General features: G+C 39.5%; 1 protein-coding gene across 1 annotated transcript; it reads left to right on the forward strand.

The window, feature by feature from the left end:
* The first annotated feature begins 209 nt into the window (after nt 1–209).
* LOC137390601 (leucine-rich repeat and IQ domain-containing protein 1-like) lies at nt 210–13,464 on the forward strand. The gene is made up of 21 exons (XM_068076961.1): nt 210–320; nt 2,214–2,353; nt 2,633–2,759; nt 3,557–4,344; nt 4,699–4,935; nt 5,143–5,281; nt 5,393–5,545; nt 5,818–5,965; nt 7,168–7,361; nt 7,557–7,758; nt 8,008–8,101; nt 8,266–8,424; nt 8,653–8,916; nt 9,027–9,282; nt 9,568–9,737; nt 10,231–10,431; nt 10,966–11,060; nt 12,465–12,572; nt 12,739–12,944; nt 13,118–13,187; nt 13,309–13,464. Exons 3-21 carry the CDS (start codon nt 2,691–2,693, stop codon nt 13,443–13,445), a joined length of 3,690 nt encoding a protein of 1,229 aa, XP_067933062.1. The 5' UTR covers nt 210–320; nt 2,214–2,353; nt 2,633–2,690; the 3' UTR covers nt 13,446–13,464.
* Nucleotides 13,465–13,592: the final 128 nt, after the last annotated feature.

Here is a 13,592-nt window from a genome sequence, read left to right on the forward strand (position 1 = left end):
TCATGAAGTCTTGGAAGCTCATTGATTTACTCTGTTATTAGTTGTTTGCAATGAACAGGCTTTATCTAGTACTGTGTTGCTAGTTTAGGCTATAGTCGGCTAACTCTATGACTCCCTGTTACACACAGGATCATGAAGATCTTCTTAGGTCCTTACAAGCGCAAGAAGACGGAGCCGAGCATGAGAGACAGCGACGACATAAGCTGTTTGAGAAGGAGGCTGAGCAGGTACAACAACTGGCAGCTCAAAGGGAGACAAAGCTGGACGAGGAGCTGAAGAAAAGTGAGAGAGAACTAGAAGACATCTCACAGTACTTTGAGGTGATTCAGCTTGCCTCTGTCTTGAAGACTTGCCCTTGTTCTGAAGACTTGCCTCTGTCTTGAAGACTTGCCCCTGTTCTGAAGACTTGCCTCTGTTCTGAAGACTTGTTTCTGTTCTGAAGACTCACCCCTGTTCTGAAGACTTACCTCTGTTCTGAAGACTTGTCTCTGTTCTAAAGACTTGCCTCTGTTCTAAAGAGTTGTCTCTGTTATGAAGACTTACCCCTGTTCTAAAGACTTACCCCTGTTCTGAAGACCTACCTCTGTTCTGAAGACTTGCCTCTGTTCTGAAGACTTGTCTCTGTTCTAAAGACTTGCCTCTGTTCTAAAGAGTTGTCTCTGTTATGAAGACTTGCCCCTGTTCTGAAGACTTACCTCTGTTCTGAAGACTTGCCCCTGTTCTGAAGACTTGCCTCTGTTCTGAAGACTTGCTTCTGTCCTGAAGACTTGCCTCTGTTATGAAGACTTACCTCTTTTCTGAAGACTTATCTCCGTTCTGAAGACTTGTCTCTGTTCTGAAGACTTACCTCTGTTCTGAAGGCTTGTCTTTGTTCTAAAGACTTGCCTCTGTTCTAAAGAGTTGTCTCTGTTATGAAGACTTGCCCCTGTTCTGAAGACTTACCTCTGTTCTGAAGACTTGCCTCTGTTCTGAAGACTTGCTTCTGTCCTGAAGACTTGCCTTTGTTATGAAGACTTACCTCTTTTCTAAAGACTTACCTCTTTTCTGAAGACTTGTCTCTGTTCTGAAGACTTACCTCTTTTCTGAAGACTTGCCTCTGTTATGAAGACTTACTTCTTTTCTGAAGACTTACCTCTTTTCTGAAGACTTGCCTCTGTTCTGAAGACTTGCCTCTGTTCTGAAGACTTACCTCTGTTCTGAAGACTTGCCTCTGTTCTGAAGACTTACCTCTTTTCTGAAGACTTGCCTCTGTTCTGAAGACTTGTCTCTGTTCTGATGACTTGCCTCTGTTCTGAAGGTTTGTCTTTGTTCTGAAGACTTGTCTCTGTTCTGAAGACTTGCCTCTGTTCTGAAGACTTACCTCTTTTCTAAAGACTTGCTTCTGTTCTGAAGACTTACCTCTGTTCTGAAGACTTGCTTCTGTTCTGAAGACTTACGTCTGTTCTGAAGACTTGCTTCTGTTCTGAAGACTTACGTCTGTTCTGAAGACTTACCTCTGTTCTGAAGACTTGCTTCTGTTCTGAAGACTTACGTCTGTTCTGAAGACTTGCCTCTGTTCTGAAGACTTACCTCTTTTCTAAAGACTTGCTTCTGTTCTGAAGACTTACGTCTGTTCTGAAGACTTGCCTCTGTTCTGAAGACTTACCTCTTTTCTAAAGACTTGCTTCTGTTCTGAAGACTTGTCTCTGTTCTGAAGACTTGCCTCTGTTCTGAAGACTTGCCTCTGTTCTGAAGACTTACCTCTGTTCTGAAGACTTACCTCTTTTCTGAAGACTTGTCTCTGTTCTGAAAACTTGTCTCTGTTCTGAAGATTCACCTCTGTTCTGAAGACTTGTCTCTGTTCTGAAGACTTACCCCTGTTCTGAAGACTTGTCTCTGTTCTGAAGACTGGGCACTTTTCCCTAGCATTGCTAATTACTGCGGATTAAGTAATCTTTTTAAGGCTTTTGATTGTATGATCATACAGATGGTTTTAAGGACAGTGCTGACTCCGTCGTTTATCGTCTGGTGTAAGTTATGTAACTTGAAGTAAGTGATGTTTAGTAATGTTCAATATGTGAAAAGCAGAACTTACTCAATATCCTTCCAAAAACGGACTAAATTGTCTATTTTAAGAGATACTGATTTGTTTCTCAGTTTTTATTTATACTCTGAACTAAGAAACAGCGTGTCTGTTGTCTCCTCACATAAAACAAAACGTATTTTTATGCCAGGCCAAGATTTATAAGTTGGAGAAGCAGACAGAAGCTGAAAAAGGCCGACTGAAGGCGGATACTGAGAGTATTGCTATACGGAAGCAAGTAAAAGAAACGACAGCTGCCACCCTGATTCAATCTGTTTATAGAGGCCATAGGTGTGTTTCATCTATTGGTGTTTTATTTAGTGCTTACATGGTATATATTGGACCAGACATTCAGATGTGTACCATTTTATGCACAATTGTTCTAGTATTGATAAGATATGCTCAGAAGTACGACCAAGACGGCCTATGAAAAGTTTTATTATTTAGTAAAAGAGCTTGTATTTTATTCAAAGGAAATTCTCAAGTTAAACGAGAAGATAAGCCATTGTTTTAGGCTGTAGTTGTATTTCATGCGTGGGTTCACAATTGCTTTTACTTACGCTTACTTAGGGTTCGTCAGAGGCATGGCTCAGCCCTAAAGAGGAAGGTTGAAAAACGACTAAAGGAGATGCATGCTGAGAGAATTGAAAAGGCTAGTCAGCGAATACAAGAGGTCAAGCAACATCAGCGATTGCAGGTGCTCATAAATAATCCTAACTACTGTCTCTACACATAATACGAAAGAATTGTACAGTTATGTATGTACTTGTAGGTGTTATCTACAATCTAGATTTCTGTAGTTTTTACTTAGTAGTGATGTAATGCAGATTATATGGTAATTATTGGTGAACTTCGGTTCTTTTTCACAGGGGCTTACTACTTGTAGTTGTATATATAATATATATAGTACTTGTAGTTGTGTATACACATGTAATATATATAGTACTTGTAGTTGTGTATATATAATATATAGTACTTGTAATTGTGTATATAATATGTATAGAACTTGTAGTTGTGTATATAATATATAGTACTTGTAGATGTGTATATTATATATATAGTACTTGTAGCTGTGTATATAATATATATAGTACTTGTAGTTGTGTATATAATATATATAGTACTTGTAGTAGTGTATATAATATATATAGTACTTGTAGTTGTATATTATCTATATAGTACTTGTAGGTGTATATAATATATATAATACCTGTAGATGTGTATATAATTTATATAATATTTATAGACATGTAAATAATATACATAATACTTGCACGTAGATGTGTATATAAAATATATATTACTTGTAGATGTGCAGATAATATATATAATACTTATAGGTGTGTATATAGTTTATATAATACTTGTAGATGTTTATATAGTATATATATAATACTTGGGTATATAATATACATGTATTATGTATTATGATATAATATCATACTGGTGTATGTAATTAGCTCTCGAGCTTTCTACTTGTACTTTCATCTGAAGGTGGAGAAGCAGCTTCAAGAAAAGGCTGAAAAGGAACGAAGGTTGGAAGAAGCTAAACAAAGAGAACTGGAAGAGAAACTGGCCAAAGAAGACGCGAAGAGGATTAAAATGGAGAAGGAAGCTGAAGAGAAGCGAATCGCTGCAGAGAAAAGGAGAAGAGAACAAGAGCTAAAAGAAGATGAAAAGAGGAGGAAAAAGGAAGAAAAGGAGAGAATTAAAAGAGAAAAGGAAGAAGAAAGGGAGAGAATTAGAAAAGAGAAGGAAGAACAAAAAAGGTTACAGCAAGAACAAGAAGAAGCAGAAAAAATAAAAAGGCTGGAAGAAGAGAAAGAAAGACTTTTCCGTGAAGAAGCTAAAAGGGAAGAGTTGTTACGGCAAAGAGAAAAAAAGGCGGAGCTCAATGCTGACCAACAAAACAGCACTGCCAGCAGACTTCTACTGAAGCAAGAAAAAAACCAGATTGAAACAGAGAAAGCAGGATTAGAGAAGTGTTCCGCTGTAAATAAGGCTGAGACGGAGATATGTCTCGCAACTTCTAACACTAGTGAGATTAAAAATGAGTCAAAAAGCTCACTCGATAAAGAGAAGGGAGAGATGAGGCCAACACAAGTGCATAATGTGATGTCAACACAAGTGCATAATGTGATGCCAACACAAGTGCATAATGTGATTTCAGCTGATGAGAAAGCGAGCAACAGGAAATGTTCAACTTTATCAGCTATTTCAGATTCAAGGTTGCCAACAGAGCTACCAAATGCAGAGACTTCAACATTGACAACTGGAAAAAGGTAAGATAATCTATGATTTATCTCCCCATTATAAATAGACTGTTTTATTGTTAGAAAGCATCTTCCTGTAGAAGGGAGGGGCTTTGGCAATCCAAAACTAAGCAATTTTGGACGATATTCTTCTCTTTCTACTCTTTTGTCACTGCAATGTCTAGTCTGCATGTGTTAGTTTATGATTGGTCAGCTATTACAATAGGCTTGAGCGATTTGAATTGTGACTCTTTATAGCCAATGATCTCTAATATTTTAGCAAAACTTTCCTAAAATCTCAAAACCCAGCGTATGGCAACATTGAAGACTGACTCCGTTGCCAATTTTTGTTGCCCAGAAAACATTTACTAATTTGTAATACAGTGTGACCAAAGCGCCTGTTACCCAGAATGCATCTCTTGTTGAGGAGAATGCTGAAAAGGCACTCAAAATTAATGAGTATAAAAACTGGATGGAAGAAAGAAAGGCTAAAGTTGCTAAAGCCAATCAGAAGCAGGCTCCTAGTTCTTTGAAGCAGCAAGAGCCTATTGACCCGCGTGTCACTGAAGCTAAGATTGAGGAGAGGCGTTTGCGCTGGATTCAAGAATGTACTCCATGGAGGTAGATACAACCACTTCGCGATCATTTCTTTCTGGAACTTTTTACTGTCAAATTAAGCGAGTTGTTTTTCTTTTGCTGATATCAATGATTGTAAGCTTTTAGTTCCCAGCCATTCTCTATAGCATGTGATGATACGGCAGCGAACTATTAAACTGACCTCTTTCCAAAAATTTCAATATATTCATTTGACAAAATACATGGTTGCAGTCAAGTATCAGGGAGGGCTTTGAGCAACACCGGAAAAGCGAGAAAGAGTTACAAGCGTCCAAGTTCTGCTGCAAAGCATCAGAAGCTTATAGAAGAAGCAGTTATACTGCGAGAAGCTGGAGAAGAGAGTCTGTTACAGGTGAGTTTTGTTACAATAGGACAAGTCTGAGAAAAGAGCTCATTGCTGGCCCTATTCTGCATGTTGCTGTAAAACATCTCCTCTGTATGCAGCCTGCTCTGTCATTCACAGGTGGAGGCAGTGCAACTGACAGATCTACCAGGATGTCGACTATCTACCCTCTCCCGTTGTAAGAAACTACAAGCTCTCAGCGTAACTCGCAGTGGCATCAGTGCAATAGACTCACTGAATAGTGCAGCGTCACTAGTCTATACCTACTTCGGGGTGAGCTTACATCAGGACTACTAGATGTGGGTGGTTTATGTGAGTCTCCTCATATTCTCAGGATATGGTGGTCTATATTAGACTTCTCGTCTTGGCTCTAAATATGGGAGGTCTACGTGACACTGATCTTGTCTTTAGGCATGGGTGATCTACAGGAGATTGGACATTTTGTAATTTTGTTGTTTTTTCTATTTTCTCATTTTGTCTTCATGTGTATCGATTTAATGCTTGTATCAATGACACGTTATAACAGGTGGATATTTCTAATGCAGGGCAACGCAATAGACAGTATCGATCTGGCTGTACACTCTTTAGTACACCTTGATCTCTCCTCAAACAATTTGACATCGATGCGAGGATTTGACGGGTGCACCAATCTCAAATATCTTGATATCTCTCACAACAAGATCTCTAAGTTATGTAAGTTAAATAAAACAGTTTTGTAGACATCATTTAGCAGTACTTATGCATGTTGTATTTTTTGCTGTACTTCTATGAATGAAGTCATGCTTAAACGATGACAGAATCTAATGTAAAATACTTGAGTAGTACGTAGATGTATTCTATTCGCTCTCATTTTCTCGACGAAAAACAGAGTACACAAACTGCATCTCCCCTGTGTGTAAAGAAACATATACTAGAGGATTTATACTATGAATCATGAGAAACATGCGAGAGTGTTAGTACTTTGTGTAAAGAGAAATATACATGTATACTAGAATACAAATTGTCTAGTACAGTGGAACCTCGGTTCTCGAACGCTTCAGTTCGGTTTTTAACCAAAAAAATTGAGATTTGTTCGTCTCGGATATCGAACATAAATTTGGTTCTCGACCAAACCGGAGCATGCGCGTTAGAATTAAACGTCCGGAACAGCTCCGGAAACAACATGGAAACATTCGTTAACAAAGGGAGAAGCAAGATACGCTTCATAAATTCTTTACAAAAAGGAAGGAACCATCTGGGATGACGTTCCTCTACCGAAGAGATTTCCTAGAAAAACAACTCTTCCAGTCGAGTTACCCTAAATTGTTTTGGAGAAGGATTCTCCCTCAAAGATGTGAAGTAAACGTTCCATTGCTGTTTATATTTTCTTTTTCACACAGTTTTTAATGTACATGTAACTGATTCGTTGTATTTTTTGCTGTTTCGCTATCAATTTCTACAGTTTTTGGTATTGTATCTTAACGTAGAATGTTTTCGATGTTTTAAGAGCAAAACATGCAAAATGTGTACTTTTTATTTCCTGTTTTTATTATCATAGATAGAAATATTTTATTAAAAATAAACACGATCTATATCTACCCGTTTTTATTTATAGTATACCTACAGTACAGTTTATAATGTAAAAATAATGTTAAAAAATACTCTACCAAAGTTGTTACTTTGGCTTGGAACGGATTAAAATTTACATACATTAATTCTAATGGGATTAATTGTTTTGGATCTCGATCAACTCGGTTTTCGAACAACTTTCTGGAATGAACTATGTTCGAGAACCGAAGTCCCACTGTGTAGATTTTTCCTTAAACCAATCTACAAGTAACTTCATGATTTTTTAAAATCTCCAGCTTTAGTGGTTTTTTGGTAATGTTAGTTATTCCCGCACACTTTCCTTGCAGCCAACCTCTCCTGCATCGCATTCTTACACACGCTCAAGGCAGCCCACAACCAGATCATTTCTACCAAGGGGCTGGGGGAATGCGTCACCTTGCAAGTTGTTGATCTCTCAAGCAATCATCTCACTAGTATTGACGAAGTAGGCAAACTTTGCCTTTTGCGCAAGCTCACTGCATCCCAGAACAACATAATGGAGGTATTTTATACTGTTCATTAATCAGCTATGGCGGAAGGAAAGTTAGGAATTCTCCCTCCTTCTCTCTGCAACATATGAGTTATTTCTATTCTTTGATTTGTTTGTAATATTCTGCGATATTCAGGCTGAAGACTTTTCACTATACAGCGGTGTAAACTGTTGACTAACTCTCATAGTCTGTTTATTGAATGATAGATTCCGAGACTGGTTAATTGTGTTCTACTTGAGAGTCTGGTGCTCGAGGACAACAGCATATCTAGCCTGGATGGTCTAGCGTATTTCTGGTTACCCACCCTCAAAGAGGTTAATCTCACACAAAATGGAGTATCAGCTATACAACCTCTCCATGGCTGCTTCAATTTGAGAACTTTCAATCTCAGCCAGAACCAGCTACTAGGTGAGATTACATCCAGTAGCGATGTTGCTAAGCAACAGATACATAGCAGTAGATACCAGCTTTCACTCAATTGTTTCTAATTGCATCTATTTGAGGAGTCAGCCAACCTTTTCTCCATTTTTCTTATTTACCTCAGCAATACTTGAGAGTCATCTAATGAAGACTTCTAGAGGTACATGTATTACAAAATTAAAAGCGATTGTTTTCCTAAACGAGGCAACTAGGCTTACTTGTAGCTCTGTATTGCAGACTACAAGAATGTAGTAGATGGCTTGAAACTATGCATCAACTTAGAGGAGCTTTTGTTGAACGGAAATCCTTTGAGAAACGCTGACATCAGCAGGTTAGTTAGACCTACAGACATCTACTACTTTTTCAATGGCTCATTATTTGAGACTATCATTATTCTATTGGTACTTTTAAACTTGGAAAGACATCGGAGACTTTTTCACCTTAAATTGGTATTTTATATATAAAATAGTGTGAGATATTTTCTCTGATATGTAGAAAAAGCATTTGTGACGCCCTCCCCCAGCTAAAGAGATTAGATGGTGAAGAATGTGTCAACTCCGAGTCTATTGAGTTGCAATCAGCTGTACTGAACATGGCCAACAGTGCTTGGATTGAGCATGATAATTTAGAACGGAAGTACCAAAGTTACTTAAGGTCGGTAGGCACAGCAACCAATATGATAGGGAAGACTCTTCTGTTATACCTGCTCTTCTGTTATACCTGCTCTTCTGTTATACCTGCTCTTCTGTTATACCTGCTCTTCTGTTATACCACCTTTATTAAATGGCTTGTTATAAAATGGCTTTCCATCTTATCAATAAATTTTATTACCTTTTAAAAAGCATCAGCATTGACCTCACATAATATAGCTTGTGTTTGCAGTGATAGCCTTGCCAAGCGCATCGTCTCAAATGCCGAGTTGCTCTATGCAGTCAGACAGCTTCCTACTTACTATGAGCTCTCCTACCGACTTGCTGAAAATGTCCGATATGCTCATGAATTTGGCTCCAACAGCTTTGAAACACCACACTCCTCCCCTACCATCAGCAGCAAAGAACTATTTCAAACAAAGCTGGCTTCTGTAGAGAATGGATCACATGTGGTGACAGCAGCATCGCCAAGTGCTAAAGATTTGTTCGAAGAGAAGTATGAATCAATTAGTGCTGCCTTTGGGCTTCAACAACAGAGTGACGAAGTATTCAAAAAAGTGCATATTTTGCTTCAACTTTAAGAAAAATTCTTTTTGTATGTTTTAGATTAAAAGCAACCCTTGAGTCTACCTCACTAAAGGTTAGTGCAGACAACATCAAGCTGTTCAAAGAGTGTAACTCACCCCGTCCACATTCCAGACATAGTAAAAGCAAAGACCAGAGAACTCCTTCCGGAGTCAGTACACCCAGATCAGCCCGCCTACGAAGTAGTCAAATGCTATCAGCGTGTAATGGTGAAACGGCTTCTACCACTCACGTACCCATGAGAAGAGAAATGATTGATGCAGCTGTTAAAATTCAGGTACATTTGAATTTGTCTCTCACCAGTTACGGCTTTAAAACTGAGTGTGTAGAGACTGGTCACTAGAACTACATTCAGGACAAAGCCAAGAAGTTGATTATATTGTGGTTGAGTTTCACTCACTAGTAATGAGTAGATGGTAGAGCCTGAGCTTCTTTGGTAGAATGGTAGAATAGTAATGGTAATGGTAATAGTAATGGTAGAATAGTAGATGGTAGAGCCTGAGCCAGCTCTAGATTGGCTAAACCTTGTGTACCTGCTGCTCAATAAGCTGTCTCTTTTTAGGCTGTATGGAGGGGATACTCATTTAGGCAGCGGCTGGCACGAGCACTGCAGCAGGTGAAGGCTTGTAGCGAAGAAAGTGATGAAGATATTGCAGAGGTCGATCTGTCTTCTTTTGATTTCAATGTAGATGATGGCTGGCTGCCTCCTGATGTTCCCCATTTACCTCAAGAGTATGTAATCCTTTAGGCTTTTGGTCAGAATGAGCTAGCACTACAGTGCAATGGTTCACAATTATAGTCGAATCACATCACTAACTATTTTGTTTTTCAAGCCCAAAAAATAGTTGTGGTGATTTTAAACTTCTGGTTGTTGGTGTGATACGCAAGTACCGCTTAGCAGCTTTGTTGTCTTTCAACAGTTGCAGCTTGTGGATGCTCTGGTGTTCTGAGTGGTACAGTGTGTTCAACCAGTTCCGCTTCATTCATGAATATCTTCATATCAAGCCAATCACAAGGCTTGTTCATAGATGGGTCATCAGCACTTTAGATTTTGAAGTAAATATTGTCATGTGCTGAACCTCTCGTCTTAGTTTAGTAATAACACATGAGGGCACCTGTTACTACTTATATATATATATAGACAGGTTTGCAGACGAATGTACCACCAGCACTTACATGTGTCAACCTTATCTTGAGTCTTCACATTTTTCTATTGATCTTACAGGCATGCTATATTGCCCAGAAGGTCAATCCAATTGAAGATCGATTTAGATGCTGCCAGCATACCTAATGGTCGAGTGGCAGCTTGGCTGTCTCCATCAGAGGGTTTCCTTGAATCGGCAGCCAATGTTGACCCGCCACTATCTAGCATGAGCGGTGAAATAAGTCAGAGATCAAAACGAGAGGAGATGATTGCTCAAGACTGGTTAGTCAGGTGTTGGTCTTAGCCTGATAGCTTAAAGTTTGTTTAGATGTCAATAAAGTTACTTCATTAGTTATTCAAGGTTTTAGATTTGAAGGCTTTTCGTTGGAGGCACTTGATAGTGATGATAAATTTTTTGTTGGTGAAAAGTGCGTCGTTCTTCAGAATACAGATATATGTATGGTTTATGGAAAATGCTGAGGTTTTGAGGGTAGATAATTATACAGGAGATTGCATTGGCTTTGATGGTGAGAATGAACTTGGATAGGTACATAAAACGCTGTACAGGCTTTGAAATTATAAATAGATATGTGAACTCTGTAAACGTTTCAAAATACTACGCAGCTTAATCTGTCAAATTACAACAATTCAAAAGCTTTGTCTTGTTAAACGAAATAATTTATAATGATTGGGATTGTCTTACAGTTACAAAACATTGTCATAAGTCACTAGACATCTCCGCGAGTCTTTATTTCACACTCACTCTGTTATCAAATGTATATGGTATGAAATGCACATCATCTTTGCTAATGGCAGGGGATTCAAAGACTCACACACTGCAGAGCTTATGATGAAAAGAGCCAAAAAGCTGAAGTACAACAGTCAGCGGAAGAAAAAGCTAGATAAGCTTGGTGAGTACAGAATTAAATAACATGAGCCCATAAGTAGGTATAGCCAACAGGCACCTACAAGTAGGTGTGGTCAATAGGCACCCACAAGTAGGTGAAGCCAACAGGCACCTACAAGTAGGTGTGGTCAATAAGCGCCCACAAGTAGGTATAGCCAACAGGCACCTACAAGTAGGTGTGGTCAATAAGCGCCCACAAGCAGGTATAGCTAACAAGCACCTACAAGTAGGTGTGGTCAATAAGCACCCACAAGTAGGTATAGCCAACAAGCACCTACAAGTAGGTGTGGTCAATAAGCGCCCACAAGTAGGTATAGCCAACAGGCACCTACAAGTAGGTGTGGTCAATAAGCACCCACAAGTAGGTATAGCCAACAGGCACCTACAAGTAGGTGTGGTCAATAAGCGCCCACAAGTAGGTATAGCCAACAGGCACCTACAAGTAGGTGTGGTCAATAAGCGCCCACAAGCAGGTATAGCTAACAAGCACCTACAAGTAGGTGTGGTCAATAAGCACCCACAAGTAGGTATAGCCAACAAGCACCTACAAGTAGGTGTGGTCAATAAGCGCCCACAAGTAGGTATAGCCAACAGGCACCTACAAGTAGGTGTGGTCAATAAGCGCCCACAAGTAGGTATAGCCAACAGGCACTTACAAGTAGGTATAGCCAACAGGCACATACAAGTAGGTGTGGTCAATAAGCACCCACAAGTAGGTTTAGCCAACAAGCACCCACACGTAGGTGTGGTCAATAAGCGCCCACAAGTAGGTATAGCCAACAGGCACCCACATGTAGGTGTGGTCAATAAGCGCCCACAAGTAGGTATAGCCAACAGGCACCCACAGTTAGGTATAGTCAGTTGGCACCTATAAGTAGCCCTTGCTGATAGGTTGCAGCAAGTCATGGGTAGTACTAGCCTATTGCCAGTCAAAGCCTCAAGTGGCTGTAGCTACAGGCAACTAACTTACAGGCTGCTGCAGACCTCAGGTAATCTTCACCTTCAAGTAAGGTCAAGGTCTCATTTTCATCGGAAATCTATTGTCATTCGCACTCATGGGTCAGTGCATCGGTCTGCTCTGCTATTGCATACACCGGCTTTGTAGGCGCAGATCTATTATACTGTATTGTAGTGAGAATCAAAAACATACCTACCATGTTTTTGTTTGCAAAATTTTGTTACGTTTTCACCTTCAACAAAGATGAAAATCATTTGTTCTGGTCTCTTCTGTTCATGAACTTTAGAGCTTGCGACAAGCTACCCAAGACTACCTTCTCAGGTGTACCTGCGACTGTGTATACTGTAAGCCTGGCATCCCTCATATAACACAGACTACATATGTCTGAGATGGTAGCTCAGGATATCCATTATTGGGCTCTTTTCACTCAATATTTTGTTGTGTTTTTAGGCCCTATGGGACGGTATGAGCTACAACGGAAAATTTTGCAGAACATCGAACCAGCTAAAATTATAGCTCCTGCCAAAAAGACAGCACCGAAAAAGGAGTATTTTAAAGGTTTGTAGAGGGTAGTTAGAACTGGCAGAATAATCAATTGTGAGTCTACATGGCTTGTCTACATTGTTTTTAAAAGTTTCAATCTACTGAGATAGTGATCCTCACAGCAAGCTTAGGAGTTGTCCTCTGTTAATTTATTGAGACATGTTCTCATGTTTACTGGTAGCTCTTGAAGACGCTGCGGAGAGGAGAACAGTGGCCAAGTCAGCTGAAAAGACAGCTGCAATTGAGAGGACCTATGAATGGATTCACACACAAGTTGGCAGCCGTCAGCCAGGAGAGAATGGGAGAGAAGAGAGAATTAGCAGTGGGGAGAGTCAGCTACCTTACATGGACAAACGACTACTAGACGGAGGAAGAACTCAGCTTGTGGTTAGATATTCTCATTTGCCATCGCTTTTTGTCACAAACCTGGTGAGCCGAGCCCTACTCATCATGAATGTCTAACAGTCAATGGAAGCCATTTCTATTGCTCATAGGAGGGCACAACTAGAGTTATATTGGACATTGGCAGCTGAGTGCAAAATCTGATTATCTTTTTTCAGCAGAGTCCACTAGAGATAATGTCTGTAAGCAGCTACAATGGACCGCAGTCAGCAGATAGCAGAGACAGAGGTATAAATTGACTCTTTATAATGCGTTCTTTTTCAGTCTTGCCAGTTTCAGTGAGCACGTCAAACATCACCAACTGGTAGCACCTGGTAGCACCTGCAAACTATTACTTATATTTCTTTAGGTCAAAGCAACTCTTACAGCTCAAAGATGACAGCGCATCAACGCCAGGTAAGAAAACAAGCAGCAGTCACCGCTAAGAATACAGGGCTAGAAGGCTTTGCTGCCTGGGGCTCAGGTAAAAAGAAGAACGCTCGATAAATTCAATGCAGTCATAAATTCAAGCTAACTTTTCTGTAATGACAAATATTTATTTGACATTTTTGCAACTTTATATATTCATTGAATACAATATTGTCTACTGAATTGAATAAGTTTATGTTCACTTAATCATTAAATATTAGTATC

The sequence above is a fragment of the Watersipora subatra genome, chromosome 1 (genome assembly GCF_963576615.1).
Source record: "Watersipora subatra chromosome 1, tzWatSuba1.1, whole genome shotgun sequence".
Lineage (NCBI taxonomy): Eukaryota > Metazoa > Bryozoa > Gymnolaemata > Cheilostomatida > Watersiporidae > Watersipora > Watersipora subatra.